We start from the raw sequence: 21,767 nt of genomic DNA, 5'->3' as shown, positions 1-21,767 counted from the left end.
ATTCCATTGCTGCAGGATGGTGAAACCAAATTTCACACTTGAAGAATGTATCTGGGTAAAATGTAAGACCACCTATGGCAATCTAAAATATAATATAGATGCTAAATACTCTGATGGGTGGGCACATGTGTATGCACACTTACCTTCTCAGGGCAGAATCAGAACGGCTCAGGTTTGTAACACAGGCACTATGCTAAGAGAAAGCTAGAACTTCCTTCAACTCAAGTGGTCTGGGTGAGTGCTAATCCTCACTAACCCTCTGAAGTTCTGATGACATTGTGCTACAAACCATAGCCAGCTGAAGTGTTAGGTGGCCATTGAAGTGTTAAAATATTTTATGTTCACCCTTTAAATTATGCTTGAGCCAACAATCGAGGCTTTGTCCACTTGTTTGTCATTTTGTACCTTAAGTATGAGATAATGTGTATTATGGATATTGCACAATGTAGCTGTACTCTTTACCCTTATCTTTATATCCAAACCATAAATTGTTTGATTTGTCTTTTCGTCCTTGTGTACACTTGTGATTAAGTTTACAAGGAACTTCAGCATTTCAAGATTTGGCTTTGTTCCAGATCAGAATGAAAGAATTAACTTTTCCTGAAAAGTTCTTTAAAACTAGAAATTCCAGGGGAAAAAAAAATTGTTTTGGAAACACGAACACAAATGTTTGCAAATCGAAATTTTCACCCAGGGGACAGGCAGTAGCAGAATTGCTACTGACATAGGAAATTTTCCAACCACTCAGTTCTAGTAATTTCCTGTTAGAGACCCATATAAATTAAAAAAAAAAAAAAAAAGTATTCAAGAATTTGAATGAAGGCAGAACTAAGATGCCTGAAAAAAAATCAGTTTGTAAAAAAAACAAAATAACCAAAAGCAGAATGTACTGGCACTGGTAAAGTTAATAGACTTATCCAAAATAAGTTTGGTTCCCCTCAAAGACCCATCATCAGCGGACTATCTGAGCAAATTAACCTTACATTGTATTTTGACTGTCATGTTCCTGGATCCAACAGGAGGGACCTGAGTTCTAGAGAATAGAGTATTCCATTGAGAACATTTTGCCTCCAGTTCCAGATGTTTGAATATTGGGGCTGTTCAAACACAGCACTCTGGCTTGCAGCTGTTCTGATGCTGCAGAGGGAGAGAAGCAGCCTTCTAGGTAGCCAGGACTCTAACTATACAGGACTTTATAGATCCACCTGCAATGTGGGAGAGTTTCAGAACTCAGGCTGCAGCCTGAACCCAGAAGTCTACACTGCAATTCAACAGCCCTGCAGCCCGAGGCCCGCAAGCCCGAGACACCCATGGGTTTTTAAGTGCAGTGTAGCCTGAGAGCACTCTGAATTGCATTCAGAAGCAGAGATGGAGGTGGTGCAAGACTTTTGGATAGCATGTTTAGTGTTCCCTAAATAAGCATGCAACTAGTTTTCTGCACTAGTGGGAGATTCAGAAATTTCTTCAGGTGTAACCTCCTATAGAGTGCATTGCAGTAATTCATTTGGGAGGTAAGTAATCCTACAAAAGCTAGGCTGGTTGTCATTTTAGCACTTTTGACCTTTTGCCTATGCTAAAATTATTCACTCATTTCTCTTCAGATTTTTTCTGAAGTTTTATTTTAAAGTTGGATTATTTAAAAGTGATCTGCAAAGGAAAAGAAAAAATGGGCTTGTGCCTTTAAAAAAAAAAAACACTTTAAAATTAGGCTTTTGTCTATACGGAAAAACTTGGATATCTACAAAGCTTGTCTTATTGACATCAGAAGTTCTAAGAAAGTGAAATCTAGATTCTAAGAAGTGATTGTCATTAAGACATGTTTAAAACCATAACCAGAGTTTTAAATATTTTTAAAAAACACTTGGAGAAGTTCTAAGAATTCAATACTCCATTGCCAACAACTTCACAAAAATGCTGAAAATTTGAGTTTGAATTGCCAATTAGTTCTCCATTGGAAAAACTAGAAAAAAAGTCTCAACATTTCTGATTTCCAAGATTTAAAAAAATATGTATATACATACATACACTATACAGAAGCAAATGAGATACAAACATGTTTCTTTTTCCTTCGCAAGTCATTTAAAAAAAAAATATTGTTTTCCATAAAGGGACTGTATTTTAATCATTTAAAAGCAGGAGACTGAGGGCTTGTCTAAATGGACACTTACATCACAACAAGCTGAGGTGTGAATCTACCCCACCACGTATTACGTGTCCGTGCGAAGCCTGCACACTCAGAGTTCCCTAGTGAGCTTTATAATCTACTCCTGTTTCAAAGCTGGGTAGATCTACCCCACTTTGAAAGTTCCTCAGTGTGATCGGAAGGGTCCACACAGACACTGAGTGCACAGCAAGCTAGTGTGAGGTAGATTTACATCCCTGATTGTACACTTAGTCTGTGGCATTTAGGCAAGTCCTGAGTGTCTAGATTCCTGGCTTCTATTTCTATATATTCCACCATGAAGCTGGGCAAGTCATTTAACCTCTGTATGTTATCTTAACCAACTAATACTTTACCGGGTCACAAATTTGTTATGATGCTTGCCTAATGTTTGTGCTATAAACTGTTTTGGGGTACTATGTTGAAAGTCTATGTATAAAACAGTGTTATATTTATGCAAATAGAAGTAGTTCAGTGACATGGTTTGGTAAGAAATATACTGTAAGTGGAGCTGTATGTGTTGGTTTTAAATGTTTTATTACAGTTCTATATTTAATACTTTTCTTGGTAGGGTGTTGGTCTGTCGGTCCACGGGCACTTTCGAGTGGCTACTGAGAAGACACTCTTTGCAATGCCAGAGACAGCAATAGGTAAAGATTTAATACAGTGTCGTTTTTAAATGTGTTCCAAATGATATTAAGTTTGTTCATGTAACTGAGAGAAGGTGTATTTGATTGCAAGTAGAGAAGCCCGTGAAAGAAAATGTTCATGTTACCTCCTGTCCCTTTTAAAAGTATTTTCTATTAAATAGACTGTGGTCTCTGTGGTCAGAAAGACTAATTGTAATGGTACTCAAACCAACACCTACTTTCCATATTGATCAAAATAAAAGATTATTGGGTTAAAATGTTTTTGGTAATTGAAGTGAGGGACTGATAGCATTGATTAGGGACTACAGAAGACTCCCAATCTAATTGTGCCAGTGCATTTCCATTCTCAGTTGCTGTTCTAAACAAGAATTAACTGGGCAAAATGGCCTGAGGTTTTTATGATGTTCTGTAAACCAAAGCTAGAAACACAGGTCTAATGATAACTTAACCCACTGCACTGCCTAAATCTGTCATTGGGATAGATTCAGACCTAGTGCAAGCAGTTAATTCCATTAATATCAGTTGAACTGCACTCCCTTATATTAGGTCTGAATTTGTCCCAGTTCATTTTGCTAAGTATTTATTGAGTGAAGATAAATATTTCATTTTTTTTAAACAAACAAAAAAATGATTCCATTAGTCTGTGTGCCTTATTGGCAACTAAAAATCATAATATGGAAAACATGCTACCAGTTTTGTAATGGTCAAAACAAAAAAAAGTCAGTGGAAGGAATTTGGGAGTGTTTACATGCATACTCTGACACCAAGGGAGAGTCTGAACAATATAAACTTTAACGAAGACAGTTATTGTAAAGCTAATAGCTTATTAAAACTGAAGGAAATAATCAGGGCCCAATCCTGCAAGATGCTGAATGCCTTCAATTCCCATTGATTCCAAAAGGTAGTTAAGAATACTTAACTTGCAAGGTAAGAGACAGACAAGAAAAATTAGAGTTCACATTTTCCACTGGCAGTAATTGCATTACAGGCCATTTTTGCTTTTTGTCAGGACAGTTGCAGAATTCATAATGAAATGATTATACTTCATAAATGGAACTTTAATATGAAGACTTTATAAAGGGTTAACTGATAATTTAAAAAAACTAATTCATTAACTAATTGCTCGATCTGATGGACTAACAGTTTGCTTATAAACAGTGGCTTATTAAACTCCTACTGATGTGGTTATGTGTATACTTGCTATTCCTGTCTATAACATTGATTAATCATTTATTACCCCATTGTAAGCCATTCATAAAAAGCATGGCCAAAATAATAACTGTTAGAGGACAAGTTACGTTTAATCTTTTAAAAATAAAATCACAAAAAATAGCTTGGTAATTTGAATTGTCTAATATTTATCCAGATACAAGTTGCCTGTTCTTTTGAAAAGTTGGTGCTTTGAAATTAAGTGCCTTGTTTCCAATAAGGGATGCAGAGATCTCATTTCTTTGTGAACTTTAATCGGGTAGGGGCTCTCTTTAAATGAAAAATGTGCAATTTCACTGCTATCCTTTTCTTGCATTTAATTCCCTACCATCCCACTTCTTTGTGCAGCCTTTTATAATTCATAAATAGGATCTTCTATGAAAGAAAAAATATACATTTTAAGGGTAGCTATTTATTAATGAGGCATCCCATTGTGCCCTTACCAGAGAGGGGATCTGAACTGGTTTGCAGAATTATTGCAATAATCTTGACTGGGGTACTATAGTGGGTGCTTAGTACTCTCCTGTATGGTTAAGGTACAGAAAAGTTTGCCATACCCACATTAACAGATACTTTCTAGAACAGTGCTCTCTTGAATTGAGGTTTGGTCACTCCCTGAAGTTTGTTGTTGTTTGTTTTAGTTTGAGCAAAGTTCATTTTGCCTCATTTCAATCCTTTAAGCCAATCTTCCCACCCTAGGAAATTAAATGCAAGACAAAATAAAAACCTATTAGTGCAACATTAAAATTGTGACATAAAACAATTTACAATTTTATTTGAATCCAAGTTCTGGCAGTGGTATTTCTATAACATTGCACTTATGTAGACTGTTTCATCCTTCCTTCCATTTTCAAATGGAAACCGTAATACATTCCTCTGTATTAAGAATGTAGACTATAAAACTCCATTGCCTACTCCTAAGGGAATTCTGTGCAAAATAAAATTCTGCATTTTATTTGTCAAAACACCACAATATAATCACACCAGTTTCAATTATTTTTGATCATTTTATTTCAAAATACCTGTCAGCGAGTACGTCTAACAATATAGACAACAAAAAAGATTCAGGAAATGTTTTTCGACAATTAGATTCCTTTCTAGGCATATTAATACAGAACTCTGAGCAATAATTCATTTAAATTACACTACAGAACCGTATTTCCTGCACCTCTCAGAAATACTGCAAAGGCTTGGGGGAGTCAGGGATAACAGAGGAGCTGAGGGAGTGGGAAATAAATTGCTGGGAAGGAGCCTGGGTGTGAACTTGGAAGGTTGTTGGGTATGGGTGTATGGAACAGGTTTTGGGGGGTGTGGGGGGGAGTGAGGAGGGATTATTAGGGAGCTTTCCCCATGCAGACCTTGCTGACCCCTGGCCTCTCCCATTCAGTCAGGCATATCTGCCCCATCCCCATGTGTCCTTGAACCCTCTGTCCACATGTGTCCCTCCACCCCTACTCAGACACCCACTCCCCCCCCATTCCCATGTGTCCCTGCACCCTTCCCCATGTCCCTGTGCCCCCACCCAGCCACTCCTCTGTCCCTATGTAGCTCTGCACTCCCTCCCCCATCACCATGTGGCCCTGCACCTCTCTCCCCCCTGTGGCCCTGTGCCTCCACTCCCATTCAGCTCCTGCCCCAGTCTGCCCTCCCCCACTAGCCCTTATGAGCCCCTGTCTGACCTCCCAGTAGCCCCACACTGTCTGTCTCCCCATATCCCGTGTCTCTTGACCTGGCCTGCTGCACAGGTGGCTTTGCAGACTCTTTTCCCTTGCTGGCCGGGAGCTGTTGCTGTGTTCTATTGCAACAGCGCCCTCTGGTGGGCAAAAGGCAGAATTGCAGCAACATTTCAGCAGATGCTTTTTTCCATGCAAAAAAATTAAAAATATGCACGGCTCTTTAATTCTGTGCGTGCACAGTAGCGCAGAATTCCCCCAGGAATAATTCCCAAATCTTTTTAGAATGTGGACTACACTGGAATATAGATGCTCTATGACACCCATGTAACTACTGCAACAGTTGCTTACATGCGTAAGTAATAGTGGGAACATATCTATAGTTTTTTTCATCTGTCTTTTAATAAGATTGATCAGTTGGAAATGAGGAGAGAGCAAGAACCATGTCACAAATCAGCTTTTCATTGACTACCAGTAAGTGCTTCAAGGACCTGAGTTTAAGAACTGCTGCCATAATCTATACGGAGTTTCCAGTGTGGTAAGCTTGCACTGGCAACATTAATTTTTTAAGATTTACTGTCTTTGAAGTGCTTGACTTTGCAAAACACTAGCATTAAGGCTATGAGATCATTTACGCCCTTGATGAAAACTGAAGCGTAAGATTTATCACTAGGGATCCAATTTCGCCATGAAGTCACAGAAATTGTGGTATTGCAGTCTGGCACTCGGGGTCACAGCACTATTCACGTTTGGCCTGTCTGCTCCTCCACAAATAGAAATGGTGGGGCAGATGTGCCAAACCTGAGTGGCACTGCAAACCTGTGCCCCAGGTCACAATGCCTTGAGTGCGGAGCGGGGCCCAGCCCTGCAAGACAGGAGCCACGGCTGTCAGGCGAGCTCGTTCTCCAAACCCCGGCTGCCTCAGCCTCATTTTTTAGCACTCCAAAATGCTCATATGTTGATGTGGGGGGTGGGGAAAGTGACCTATGTTTTATAATCCTCCCCCCCCACATCTCTGCTGTGAAATTTACTTAAAGGTTTGTGCCAAATTGTAGCTTTACTTACTATATGGGTCAAGAACGAAATTGCCACCCTTTGTAAAGCACTGCAAACATGCGTATGGTTAGAGCACAGAACCTGAAAATCCAGAGTTCTATTTCTGGCTCTACGACTGACTTACTCGGTGACCTTAGACAGTTCATTCCCCCCCCCCCCCCCAGTGCATCAGTGCTCTGAGATTTAGTGTATCTAAAGCGTTCAGATGCTTGGATCAAAAGCACTGTATTTGTGCATAACATTATTCTTCATTACAGTATTTTCACTGGGTTTTGGGAATCAGAGTGGATTTGTGTGTGGGGGGAGGAGAGCAGGGTTGACTTTCTTCTGAAGTGCAGGCGTTGGTCCCTGGCAGATATAGGATATTTGACTAGGTTAAAAAAATTAAAATAGAATAAAAAAAAAGTCTGATCTAAGATGACAAATCCTGTGTTCAGTGTAACAGTTTTTAGAGTTAAAATTTTCTAGTCAGTATGAACTTTATATACACTGAAGGCCTCAGTTTATTTGGGGACTGTCAACTAATACAGCTGCACATTATTTAACTGTTAAATATGACAAATTACATTAATACTTTTTCCAGAACAGCACTCTTAACCCATCTTGCCTTTCTATTTTGACTGGTGATATGAAGTGTCCCAGGCAAGGATAAATTGCAATTCTTTGAGTATATCAGTTTGGATCCCACTGTAGGTGCACATGCACCGTGTGAGAGAGAAATTAGAATTTTTAAAATACCAGGGTCTGTTGGGGGCAGTGCATGGGCCCTGTGCTTGTTTATGCTCTCATTTGAGGGTGACCCTCTCAGTGCTGGAACACAGCAAGTCCGTACTCTGAGACACTAAGCCAGTTTTAAGACCCTGTTTGGTGAATAAATCTTAATTTCACACTTCCCATGTATTTCTAAAGGATGTTCCTAAAAAAGAAATTGGTCAATGACCCCCCTGTACAGTAGGGCACCAAACTTTGCACCAATTGTCACACCTCATGGCTGAATCCAAACACTCAGGGTTCACACTCTGCCTGTCAGAACAGTCCTCATCAAAAATGGATGCAGTCACTGCCCTGTCTTGTCAAGAAACATCCCAGATGGACTTGCACACAAAGCACCTTTCTCTGCCATGACCCACAAGTCCATGGCCAGCCATCTCGAGCCACAATTGTAAGAGCAGCCCATACAGGTCACTTCAGACTCAGTGACGACAGTTATGACCAAAGCAAGGCCAGATAAACCATCATCAGTCCTGGCTCTCAAAATTCATTAAACTTCAGAATTGAACAGTGGGCAGAAGTGCAGAGGATGGCCAAAGTTGTGATTGAGGACATTGATACCACACACCCTGAACATTGCTATGTTCAGGACCTCAGCATTGACAGCCACAATACTGATAACTCCAGCTCTTGTACTGGCTGCCATGACATCAGTGTGTCAGACATTAATGCTATAACCACTTACAAACAGGAAACAAATCTGTGTAGTCAGACTGAGCTTAAACTGCTCCAGTGCTGAAGGAAAGTCCCAGAGTGAGACTTGGCTAGTGACGGGTCTAGTTACCAATGCCAGTGATGGAGCTGAGCAAGGACCTGGGCATATATCGTACAGGCTCTATATTATCTCCAGAGATTAAATGGTGCCCAGTGCTGGCACCAATACTGTACTTTGAAGAAGAGATATTCTTCCTTACTATGGCCAACATATTCCTTCTCAGTGGTATTGGACAGAAATCCCTCTCCCCTGCCATCAGGGGATGATCCCCGGAGGATATTGGGGAGCCCCCATTTAAACAGTTGTCCCATATAGTGTGGGAGTGGCACTGGGTTGGCTAGGCTCAACCAGGCCAAGACCTATGTGGCAGGCTACTATGACCATATTGGCCTTCCTGGGTGGGACAGTCCTCTCGTGTCAAGAAGCAGATCTCATGCTCCTCCTCCCCACCCCATGTGGCTTTGCTGGCTCAGCCACCCACACTAGAACTGAATGTGGGCCCACAGGAGCAGGAAACAGATGGACAACAGTGACCCTCATGTCCAGTAACTAGGGTTCCTAGGATGGCAAAGGCAGTGACAGCAGCACCCACCCCAGTGATAGGTAACTTCAAAACTTTCCAGGACCTCCTGTCCCAAGGTACAGGGCCCCTGGTCTAAATATCCAGGTTCATACACCTCTACCCAGATATAACATGACCTGATATAACACGAATTCAGATATAACGCGGTAAAACAGCACTCCGGGGGTGGGGGGGGGCGGGGCTGCGTGCTCCGGTGGATCAAAGCAAGTTCAATATAATGCGGTTTCACCTATAACGCGGTAAGATTTTTTTGGCTCCCGAGGACAGAGTTATATCGGGGTAGAGGTGTACAAGAAAAGATTCACAAGCTCTTTGACTTTCTGGCTGGGGTTGTCACACTAAGGATTGTCCTCCCTTATTAATAAAGGGATCCTAGAAACAGCCAAAGGGGAACCACATCCACTCTTCCTCCCATCTTCAAGCATGTGGAGAAAACACGTCAGGTGCTCCAGAAAGGCTTTGGGCACTTTTATGCTCACCTCAACAAGGGTTTCTTGGTCATCACTGTGTGCAAGAAAAACTGAAGTCCATTAAAAGCAGTCCCGAGAACAAGGACTGTAAGAAGTTAGACTTGTTTGGGTACAAGTCATATTTATCAGCCTCCTTGCAGTGCCAGGTGGGAAACAACCAAGCATTGTTCAACAAGTGTAATGATTCTCCTGCACATGAGGGTAACCCCATTTCTTTCTAAAATCTGGCAGGATTGCAAGGATGAAATGAAAGATCATTGAGGAGGGGAAGATGATCCAAGAAAATCATTGTAGGTGGTCATACATGTCTCTGTATGGCCAGAAGTCAATGGCTACAACTGTCACAATAAGGCAGGCCTTGTGGTGTGAGGTAGGCATCCTGTGTACAGTACAGGTTACAATTAAGGACCAGCCCTTCGATAGAATGGAGCTCTTCAACCAGAGGCTACTAGATGAAGTGCTTCATTCCCTCAAGGGGTACACTGTGGTCTCTGGGAATTTATACACTGGCTCCCTACAAAAAGGCCTAAAAATATCAACTCCAGCTTGTCTTCTGCCTCTTCAATCAACCTGTTGCCCTCTGAGGCATCAGATTTAATGGGAGTATTAAGTGTCACACCAGAGCTGTTCAGAAGGAAGGAGTAGGCTTCAGGAACCAACTTGACCCATTCTACTGGGCCTGGAGAGCTATGACAGCTGACAAATGGGCATTAGACATATTGCCCAAGGCTTCCTAATTAGTGCCATTTGTTATCCCCCATGCCCCCTTCCCAGTCCCTCTTCACGACCCTTCTCACAAAATCCTGTTACAAACAGAAATAGGAGCCATATAAGTGGTACCACAGGAGTACAGGGGAAAGGCTTTTATTCCAGGACAAGGAAATATTAGATGGATAAAGGGGGTCTTTGTCACATCCTAAACCTGATGAGACTAAACAAACGTTGCTTCAGATTCAGGATGCTCCATCATTCCATCTCTCGAGGATGAAGATTGGTTTGTGGTTTTCAAATTGCAGGAGGCATACTTCTATTTAGTCAGCTATTTCCTGAGTGGCCCAACCATCCCCCCCCAGCAGGGTATTGTGTGGAAGAAGTTGTTTAATTGTGGGTATATATTGAATGGGAAGAAACATGTTCAGATATTAAAATTGGTTTTATTTTGTGTACTAGTCATTCTACTTATGCGATGCAGTAAACTTTGTAAACAAAAGTTATATTCTGACTTTGTAAACAAAGTTTACAGAATCAGAATATTGTAAATGTCAATGCCATTACAGGGCAGAGATTCCCCCCCCCCCCCCCCCCCCTTATGCAGTGTTATTGTGACAGTTGACATCCTATACCCCAAAATACCAACATTTGATCAGTATTGTATGTTTATAGTTTGTAGGGAAACTGGGAGACCATTCATGCAAAAACAACAACAAAAATTTTTGGGTCATCTTAATTTTTTTGACCTGCAAATACTGTTCACATTTACTAAACTTTAGTGCCTTGATAACTGGGAAAATTGCAGATTTCTATGGTGTTAGTAATTGTTTTATTTGATAATACTTACAACCCATTTTGCAATAAAGTTTTAAAAAGTTTGATTCTATACATAACTTGCAATTATATAAGGTTATTTATTGAGCTATAGCTAGAAAATAAAATCTGCTCTTCCCCCCCCCCCCCCATTCATCACTGTACAAAAAGTTCTTATAGTCATTAGAATTCAGTTGTGCTTGATACAAAAGGTACAGTATACAAATCCAGAAAGTGTTATTGCTAAGAGTTTGGTAGTCCCTCAAAGGCCCAAAAATCCAAAGTTATACTCATACTATATTTAATTCACACCATGGTGCTCCAATACAGCAGAAAAGGGTACATTATGGTAAATGCTCTTTTGCCTGTGCATTCTGTGGGCTGGAGAGCAGCATGCATGAATTGAGTAAGAAGTCACAATTGAGGTGGGTGCGGGTGCATGTGCACACACCCCCAGTCCACAACATGCCAAGTTGTGTGTCCAAGCAGATTTTAATAGCCAAGCAACACATCTTTGAAAGGAAGGCTATTTCAGTCATCCTCTAATAGGGGGTTATCCAAAACTAGGCTAGTGGGCACCCCATTCACATTCAATGAAAATTCCATGACTTGAGCCAATCAAGGGGAAATCATTTTTTTAGATATTTTAAGAGCTTCTGCCTATCAGCTGTAACATGGAGTTCTTAATATACCCTATTACACTGTGAAGTCATTATGAAAAGGATGATCTTATCAGAGACGTTATTCACCTCCCATGGCAGCTGTAGAATTATGTTCCAAAATTGGAGCAAATCCTCTCCGTTATTGCTCTCCTTGCCTAAAGAAGAATGCAGTAGCTTGTGAACGTTAACTGTGGTTTATTGATAGGAAACTTTGCAGTGCCATTGGGTTTGTCAGCGATGTTGGCTAATCAGCAGAAAAATAATTGTGAATATTTCCAGCTGCAATTTTGTCTCAATTGCCATTGGAAATAGATTTTGTAAACAGGCAAATAGCTTAGCAATTACAAAAAAAAGTAGGATTAAATATCAAAAGTATAATTTTCTTTGTGAATATAATTTTTGAAGCAAAGTAACATACATGACAGGATAGAAAAAAATCAAATATTTGACCAATTACATTAGTGTAAATATTTAATGGGAAATGTAAAAAAATTAAGGGTTGCTTTTGAGGACCACAGAACTTATATATTTGCCTTTGACAAGCCCAAGGATCTGTCCTTTTGGAACTCTTAAATGTTAATGTGATTATTGGACTCATTTACTTTTTAAATAAATAAGTTTCTACCTATTGCCTTTTAACTTTCAGGCTTCATGATTGGTTTACATTTTGGAAGTTTTGTGATTTTTTTCTCCCCCTAAATGCAGGTTAGTTGTGGTCTTCTCTAAAGGTGCCCAGGACTAGCCTTTGGGGTCTCAAAGCTGATGGGTCCTAAAATTTTAGGGAGGCCTCAAAAATTCATGACTTTTCCTTAAAAAAAAAGTTATTTGCTATGTGGGAGAGTATTAAAATATATTTTGATTATTCAGTGAACTATGAAGTTGGAGAGAAAGTTTAGCTTCCACTTTTGATTTGCAACAAATTACATAAGAACATAAGAATGGCCATACTGGGTCAGACCAAAGTCCATCAGCCCAGTATCCTGTCTACTGATAGTGGCCAATGTAAGGTGCCCCAGAGGAAGTGAACCTACAGGTAATGATCAAGTGATCTCTCTCCTGCCATCCATCTCCACCCTCTGACAAACAGAGGCTAGGAACAACATTCCTTACCCATCCTGGCTAATAGCCATTAATGGACTTAACCTCCATGAATTTATCTAGTTCTCTTTTAAATCCTGTTATAGTCCTAGCCTTCACAGCCTCATCAGGCAAAGAGTTCCACAGGTTGACGGTGCGCTGTGTGAAGAACTTCCTTTTATTTGTTTTAAACCTGTTGCCCATTAATTTCTATCTTTTTCTTTGTGCTAACTCGGCAACAACAGGCTAGGTATTTTACAGATATAAAGAGAAATAGTTCTTCTTATGAAAAGCTTGGGAGTGAGCACTGATGTCTGGCTTATCTGTTGTGAATACTTGCCAGAAGGGAGGACTAGAATTTGAAGGCATTGTGGAAGAAATGCACTTTAGGGAGAGACTTAGATAAGAGGGTGGAGGACTGGCAGACTAGGTCAAAGAGGGCTGGTACAGGCTAGAGGGCTATGTGAAACACGGATGTGAGAGTGGGAAGGCAGCTCAAAGTGTGCAGTGGGTTGTGTATTAAATGGGTGGTATGACGGTAAATTCTTTTAGACCTTTCCTTCACATTTTTCCTGTTTTCTTCAATTACAGGCCTTTTTCCTGATGTAGGTGGAGGCTACTTCTTGCCAAGACTTTCAGGAAAAATTGGCTATTACCTTGCTCTTACAGGATTTAGACTGAAAGGGAGAGATTTGCAAAAAGCAGGAATTGCTACACACTTTGTAGAATCAGAAAAGGTAAATCTGTCAATCATTATGTATTAAAAGAATCTACTAACGCTTACGTATGTGCAACCAATCAAGAACTATTCCAAGCCCACACCTCCTCAAGTATGATTCTAGGTGACAGCAGTTAAGGCAGCCACTGACTCCAAATCCCACTTGGAGATGAGCTGTTAAGTGGTCAAAAACACAGGGAAGAAATCAAGTCACAGTCAATACTGTATCTATAGCTCTCTTTCCCAGTAACATATATAGGTCTAGAGCCCACAGACACTTTACATAGCTGGTTATCTTATCACACATTAACAATTCCAGTGAAGCCAATGGAAATTATTAATGTGCAAGTTAGATTCTTGAGTGTTTGCAGGGTTGGGGGCCTTAAAAATTGGCTGGGGAAGAGATCTAAATCATCAACTCATTTGGTAAAGTCATAGCATGAGATTGTGCCGATCCCTTGCATGGATGGATAAGTGGGCAAGAGAAAATAACCAGCTTTCCCTATACTCTCTTCCTCCCCACCTCTTCACAGTGATACGCTTTGCACTCAGGGACAAGGACACCATAGCTAGTTCAGCTACCGACAGTATCTTTTCTGAAGCGTATCAGGAGGGTGCAAGGCCTCGACTCTGCCTTCTCATTTGCACGCTCAGAGTTAGGTAGGTGCCTAGGCTATGAAACACTACACTATATTTAAGTATAGCACTGCATCAGGACTCCCAGTACCCTCTCAAGCTCTGAGAGTTACTGTTTGCCTGCTTCAGCCACAGTTCTCAGTATGTAAAAGGTTATGCCTTAAGGTCACCCCATGAGGTGGAGCTGGGCACCTCCCTTACCTCATATGTTGTTCCTTGAGCAACAGCAGTCCTATGGTCTGAAGTATAGCTCTCCAGCTGTACATCATAGCAAGGGCACCTCCTTCCAGGGGGTTGTAAAAATAGCCCAAACAGAGAAGAAAATAGCTTTTAGACTCTCAAGGTAGGAGGCCCCCCTTCCTCATGAAGAGGAGGGGAAGCAGACTTTCAGGCACCACAGAAAATCTCAGTTCCTATCCTCCTATGCAGCTAAAAGCCAAAAGTTAGAACCTGGAGTTTCAACAACAAAACCAGCTCATCTTCTTTTCTCAGTGGGCTCAGGATAGTGGTACTCCCTGTTCTTTAACACATGGCCTAGGACTCTGGTCTGAGCATTCTAGATCTGCTTGTTTCAGAGCACCACCCCCAGCTGGGGGGAGTTTTTCCCTTTTAAGGGCTCATCCCCAGGCCGGAGAAGCTGCACAGATGCAGCAGTTTGGAGCTGATTGCGACCACAGCAATTCTTTAACTCTTTCATGGTGGGTGGGGGTATGGGTGGCTCTCTGCTCCACCACACAGAGGTTCTGCTTAGGAAAAGGCTCTCTGTACTGATCCCCAAAGGTGTAATTCAATCCAGACTGCTCAGTTCTCAGAAGTGCTGAGCATCTGCTGCTCCCATTATCTGCTTATCACCTCTTTAAATCAGGCCAAGAGTCTTTAATCCATAACTGTTAAAATAACAATCTAGCTGGAAATACCTTTTATTCCCCTATTATTTTAATTTGCCTTTTTTTTTTTTTTTTTTTTTTGGTAGCTGCCTGCACTAGAGGAAGATTTGATAGCACTAAAATCTCCTTCTAAAGAAAAAGTTGCTGATGTACTGAACTCATATCACATGAAGGTAATCTGCTGGCTAGCTACAATCTCGAACTTTATTAAACAGGCAACTATCAAGTTAAATAATAATCTTCTTATTTACATAACCATCATTTGCTGTATGTTTGTATAGCACCCTGCAGAATGGATTCCCAGCCTCTACACACTACTACAAGATGTTAATAATTTATATATTAACACTAAATAAATGATTAAAACTGAAAGAATTTTAAAAATCTAATTTACTTTTCACTACCTTTTGCATTTCTTTCGATTTGGACAATGAAGTTAGACTGATCAGTTTTATTTGGTGGTTCTCATCCACTGGCACAGTAGTGCTGAACACGTAAATCTCTAAGTGCTAGGTATTACTATTCATTGCTTTTCAATTTTGATGTTCCGCACCCGGGGACAGCCACTGACAGAATGAGACTAGCACTGAGGGAGGCACTGGGTGCAGGGGGAGTGGCCATGGAATTACGTGGATTCAGTGGCTCTGACATCCCATCACGTGACACAGAAACTGCTATTGCAGCCTAAAGACCAAACTAGAAATTGTGAGGGACTCCCCATTCATTTTAATGCCATGCCATATTCCTCAGTTTGGGGTGGGGTTTGCCTTTCCACCTATGCCATTCCTATTTTACGTGCATGAAACCATTTTACTCTGACTTAATGTGAATTTCATCCTTATTTTCTTTAAAGTCATCTGCAGAGTCTAAATTCTGAGCCCAGCCTTCAGTGATTAATGATGTCCCTTTTGGCAAATACTACCAAGCATAGTGTATGTTAACAGGATCAGGTTCTTGCCAGGCTCTAGTGAAATGCATTTGGAACATTAAAGCAATGCTTTAAATTAAAGCAACTAAATATTGCTAGTTTTACATTTTCAGAGAAAGATTACTTATTTTCCAAAGTGCAAATTCATAATTCTCTCTGAGTGTGTCAGTCAAGATTTTTGGGGGTGAATTTAACTTCATATCAAACAGCTAGAAAATGTCAGATTTCCTTATAACACGTTGCATGCATGTATCAAAAGGTTTTCGATAATTTGCACTCAGTTTTATAAAAGCCATTCAGCCACCCTAGTAAGCTTCACAGTACTTCTTCCAAAAGAAAAAAAGCCCTGGTGCTAACAGAGATTTAATTTTGTTCCTTCATCCCATATATGCCTCCGAGGTTGTTTGGTTTTAGAATGAGATTGGTATCCACTATTTCCCAGTTAGATTTGTTAGATTCTTGTATACGCATTAAGTGGAAAAATAATTGGAATACATTGATGTATCTAACACCACTGAATATCTTTGATAAAATGGAAACTATAAGCCAAGAGAGAGAATATGTTACTATAAAGTACAGGGCAAGCTGACAGTTAAAGGAATGGAAGCTTCACCTTCACCGTCATTGGAATAGAAGTGACAAGGAACCTGTTTGAGCTGCAGCTAGTGTCAGTGAAACATCAGTTTGTATCCTAAGCCCCCTAGGCTAGCAGGTCTAAAACATTTGTCATGAGCTCCAGTTCTAACACATCACATCATGCAGTCCCAGCTGCTGGCAGTCAGTCAATACCACCCGTTAATGCGAATCAATTAATGCAAAATGATCATGTCTTCTAATTGTATATGTGTAAACATTTTATAAATATAAACAAAAAGACTAGAAAAAGTAGAAAGAGGCCCTGGTACTTCTATGAAGATTGGATGGATTATAAATAATGTATTGTTGCGGGTAAGGTGTTATCCTCGTAGAAGATTGTATATTTATTGATGTAAGCATACCTCATTATCTTACAAGTTCAGAAGATGTCCCGACATTAATACTGTAAATCAAAACAACCAAGCAAGCATAAAAGAGGAGAGAAGTTTTATTCTTATAAGACTTAAAGAGAAAATAAAACTAATTGGGATCAGCCAATAAATTCCATAGTACTAAGTTTCTTTAAAAAAACATCACCTAAAAAACACAGCAGCTAACAGTTGCTGCTGCTTCCCCCTTCCCATCCCCCCCATAAACGGACATATATTTAAAGAAAATCTGTACATACCTACCTGTTAGATATGGATCTCTAATATTAAAATGGAAATAACCATTGTACAAAAATATTTAAGAAAGCTACACATCTCTCATATTACAGCTTTATTTTCCTTTCCTTACTGTTCCTCAGAGAACTCTGAAAGTGTATATAAATCAGCTCTTTCTGTATCTGTTACTGACAAATATTGACAAAACATCTTTGAGCTATATGATAGCTCGTAACTTACACTGTGAGATAAAAACTTCAAAATGTTCAACACACAATGACAAGTTTGTATGTACTGTAAAATACTGTTTGATTAAACATAGTAATCTGTATTAACTGAGCTATCTGCGTAGGCTTTTCTGTAGTGCAAATCAATATAGTATTTCAGGACCAGTGATGGGCTTTTAAAGTTTTCAAATAGGCTGAGACAGAACCAAGTGAAAGATGTATTTTCTTTTAAATAGTGCAAAATTGATCAAGAGAAGCAGTTCGTACTTGATGAACATATGGACAAGATTAACAGGTACTCTATCATTCTTTCCTCTTACCTCTTGTGTGGAAGATTTGCATTAATATTAATGTTTACTGGATTTAACAGGTTATGTAATAACAGACCAGGCTGTAGCCTTTTTTAACATCTGTTTTTGTAGGGTTCTTGACCTAGTAGGACTTATTACTTACCTATGGTCTTCTACATATTACAGGTGTTCTTGGCTGTTTCAGTGAGAAAAGTAACTTTTGATAAATGTTGCTATAGTCATTAAATCCCTTGTTTGTCACTCTTGTACATAACTGCCCTGTAACACATTAAAACAAAGACACTTGAAAATTGGACTTTAGGATTTTGGGGGGCAAAGGACAGAATATGTGTGCAATTCTTTGGGTATTCAGATGGAGTTACATCTGTGACCAGTTTTGTGTGGCTGAGTACCAAAAAGAGGGTGATGGATGGAAGCCAGGGAACACCACCAACAAAAAACTAAGCCTAGTAGGATAGATTTATGAGGAGAAGCTGAGATAATAATATATGGATAGCTTGAACAACTGAGATGATATAGTTCTTTACAGATATTTTATGAGTGTAAACAGCAGTCAGAATAAAATTGATACCATAGGTATTATAATACATAGATAAAACAAAAGTAGAAGTTTTAGAATTAATATCAGTATTCCCAACTGAGGTTTATTTGAATGTGAAATAGTCTTGAAAGGGAAATGGAGGAAACCTCATCAGTATATAAAAGTAGTCTGAACAAAGCAGGAGAGACTATATTGTTGTTTATTATTTGTATTACCATAGCACCTAGGAGCCCCAATCATAGACCATGGCCCCACTGCACTTGGTACCACACAAACACAGAATAAAAAGAGAGTCCCTGCCCGAAAGAGTTTACAATCTAAGTATAAGAGAAGAGACAACAGATGGTTATGGACAGACTGATGGGGGAGTGCAAGGAAACAATGAGACAGCATTGGTCAGTATGATAGCAGTTGTTAAGTGTTTTGTAGGCTTCACAAAAAAAGAGAGTTTTAAGGAGGGTTTTGAAAGGAAGTTAATTACAGTAGAACCTCAGAGTTATGAACTGACCGGTCAACCACACCCCTCATTTGGAACTAAAGTACACGATCAGGCAGTGGAGACACACACACACAAAAAAAAGCAAATATTGTACACAACTGTACTGTGTTAAACATAAACTCCTAAAAAAAGGGGGGGAAAGTTTAAAAAAAGATTTGACAGGGTAAGGAAACTGTTTCTGTACTTGTTTAATTTAAATTAAGATGGTTAAAAGCAGCATTTTTCTCCTGCATAGTAGTTTCAAAGCTGTATTAAGTCCATGGTCAGTTGTAAACTTTTGAAAGAACCATCATAATGTTTTGTTCAGAGTTACAAACCTTTCAGAGTTACGAATCACCTCCATTCCCAAGGTGTTTGTAACTCTGAGGTTCTATTGTAGTTAGTTTTGTGGATGTTTACAGGTAGCTTCTCCCAAGTGTGAAGGGAAGCATAGAAGAAAGCACAAAGGTGCTTATTTGAAAATTTTACAAGTGGGTGATTGGAGGCAGGAGCTGTCCTTTCAGCACTGAATGAGAGATGATGGATCATAAAGGGCCTTGAAAATGAAGATGAATAACTTATATTTGTTATGATAAAGTGAGGGAGCCCATGGAGGGATGCAAAGAGAGAGTGAGATGGTCAAAATGATGGCTAGGTAAATTACCTTTGCAGCTGCATTCTGAATGGATATGTGTAAAGCAAGATTTTATTTATTGAGGCCAGGGAAAAGGATGTTGCAGTAATTGAGATGAGATAGTGTAGAGAATCAGTCTGATGATCTAGTTAAGCTATTCTGTTTTTAATGTCTGTGAGTTCTCATTACTTCACAGGCAGGAAGAAGGGTGGAATCACATTTAGGTCATATGAGGCTTTTCTTGTTTTTATTTTTTAGTTTGTTTTCAGCAAACACCATGGAGGAAATCATTCAAAATTTGAAGCAGGATGGTTCTCCTTTTGCTCTTAAGCAGCTAGAGGTAATGTTTAGTTATATATTTTTACCTTTATAATTAAGTCTTAAGGATTGATTTTGATCTCACTGAAACTTGTGTAAGTCTGGTGCAACTGCATTAAGGTCAGTGGAGTTACATTGGTGTAAAGCTGGTGTGATTGCAGGCTCAGGCCCTTAAGATCCAATTCTTAGTCCTTTAGGACTTAGTCAGTAGGACTACCCACACATGTAACTGTAGGATCACAACCTAAATCTTCATATTTATTGTAAAACAGTTTTACTCTGCACAAATTTTACTTCATATCTACTCCTGACCAAATATACACCTCCTCTCTGGTCATAAAAGGTTTGGTGGTAATGGAGGTTCTCTTTGTACTTTTCCTTTTGTTGCTCTGGAATGATATGTAAAAAATGTGCCAAACTCAGTGTTTTCCAAATTAATTCAGTGGCGCACTTCACACTCCAGTACGCAGAAAAAAGTAATCTCTATTCATGTGTTTATTTAGTCATATGGGATCTTCGAATTTTCCGTCCTTTATTACTCTCAAAGTGGATTTACTTTGCTGACCTGTGGAAAAACTGTTCCAGGGTCTATTCAAATATTGCTTAATATTGGGTAGAACTCAGGCATTTCTCAAGGAAAACTTTGATACTAATGCAGGATTATAGCTAAGGGCAGAAATGCTGCTCTTGTACAAATGTCTAACATGTATTCCTCTCACCCTCCCTTGAACCTAGAGAATATAAGACATATTATAACAGTATCATTAACTCTCTGAGGCAGACTGGAAATAAATGTCTTAAAATTATCAAAGAATGTACCTGAGGTAACAGATGTAATTGTCTGTAATTGTCTGAGGTCAGACTAGAAGATCACACTGATCCCTTCTGGCCTTGGAATCTATAAATTATTTTTTAGCAGCCTCATGGGTTGTAACCAATAAGCATTTGGCCAATCTAGGGTTTTTGTGGACAGTCAAAATATTGACCATGGTAATATTTTTGCATTTTCACAGATTATATTGACAATCTTCTTCACAGAAAAATGTGAATTAAGAGAAACATCTCTCTAAAAAAGGGAATTTTAGAAGCCACCTGCATAGCAAGCGTTATGCTCAGTATTTAAAAGAAAAAGTTTAATCTATTTTACTACACAACATTAAACAAAAGGGGAAACTTAATATTTCACTTTTATGTGGCTCCTGTGAAGGAGGATTGTTGGTCTAATGGTTAGGGCAGTAGCTGGGACTCAGGAGATTGGGGTTCAGTTCCCTGCTCCACCACAGACTTCCTGTCTCCCTAGGCCTCATTTCCCCATCTGTAAAATGAGAACATAGATTTCCCCCTATCTCTCAGGGATGTTGTGAGGAGAACTACAGTAAAGATTATGAGGTGCTCAGACACTATGGTGGTGGGGCCATATAAAATAGATACCTAAAATAGATCAACCCACTCAGTTGTATTTATAATCTGTTGAACTGCAATAAGTTATTGTAAACCCCTTTTACAATATCATTGTAGAACTATGTTTAACTTGACAATGATAAAATTAACTTTTGTGGAGGCTGACAGACCATCAAGCATTATTTAACGATGGCTTTTTCTAAGCATGTAGTTATGGCACTATAAAATATTGAAATCTAGTGGAATTGTTTGATAGAGAACATAGTGTATTAAGGACGTTACAACATTTTCTGTGTTCAAAATACAGTTCACATTATCAAGACTAGAAGTGCTTTCTTATTGGCATATAGTCACTATCCAGGCCCTGTATATTCCACGTAGGGTGACCAGATGTCTCGATTTTATAGGGACAGTCCCGATTTTTGGGTCTTTTTCTTATATAGGCTCCTATTACCCCCTACCCCGTCCCGATTTTTCACATTTGCTGTCTGGTCATCCTAATTCCACGATCCCATAACTACCAGATTTGCTGCAGAATTCACCCCCTTGCTGCACAATCTGACTTATTTAAACCCAAAATTTAAGTTCTCAGTCCTTATGGTTGTGGAGATTACATGTGTTTCACATTTTTGAGGTTAACTGATGCAGCATCAGCTGTCTTCAAGAAGAGCCTATGTACTAGTAAACAAAGGCCCTGTGCCTTTAAAAAGAATATTTTCCCTCTGTTTCTTCAATTTGTTTGTGCATTTAATAGCACTCGATATATAGTAGATGATGGTGTTTCCCCTCTATGGTTGGTTAATGGCTGATTCTTGTTCCTCGGGCTTGATACAGTAGTTACTGGGTGATGGTCTATAGCCTCTGTTATACAGCAGTTCCGAGCAGGTGATTATGAT

General features: G+C 39.6%; 1 protein-coding gene across 1 annotated transcript in view; it reads left to right on the top strand.

Annotated features, from left to right (window-relative positions):
- Positions 1-21,767, top strand: part of HIBCH (3-hydroxyisobutyryl-CoA hydrolase) — an 89,975-nt gene that overhangs the window by 43,822 nt on the left and 24,386 nt on the right. Inside the window, exons 6-10 of the mRNA XM_034786058.1 lie at positions 2,733-2,811; positions 13,143-13,288; positions 14,879-14,965; positions 17,425-17,483; positions 19,411-19,492. Of these exons, the coding sequence (XP_034641949.1) occupies positions 2,733-2,811; positions 13,143-13,288; positions 14,879-14,965; positions 17,425-17,483; positions 19,411-19,492 (453 nt within the window). The remainder of the gene's footprint in view (positions 1-2,732; positions 2,812-13,142; positions 13,289-14,878; positions 14,966-17,424; positions 17,484-19,410; positions 19,493-21,767) is intronic.

This window comes from Trachemys scripta, chromosome 11, assembly GCF_013100865.1.
Source record: "Trachemys scripta elegans isolate TJP31775 chromosome 11, CAS_Tse_1.0, whole genome shotgun sequence".
Lineage (NCBI taxonomy): Eukaryota > Metazoa > Chordata > Testudines > Emydidae > Trachemys > Trachemys scripta.
This window is presented reverse-complemented; position numbering and strand designations above follow the sequence as displayed.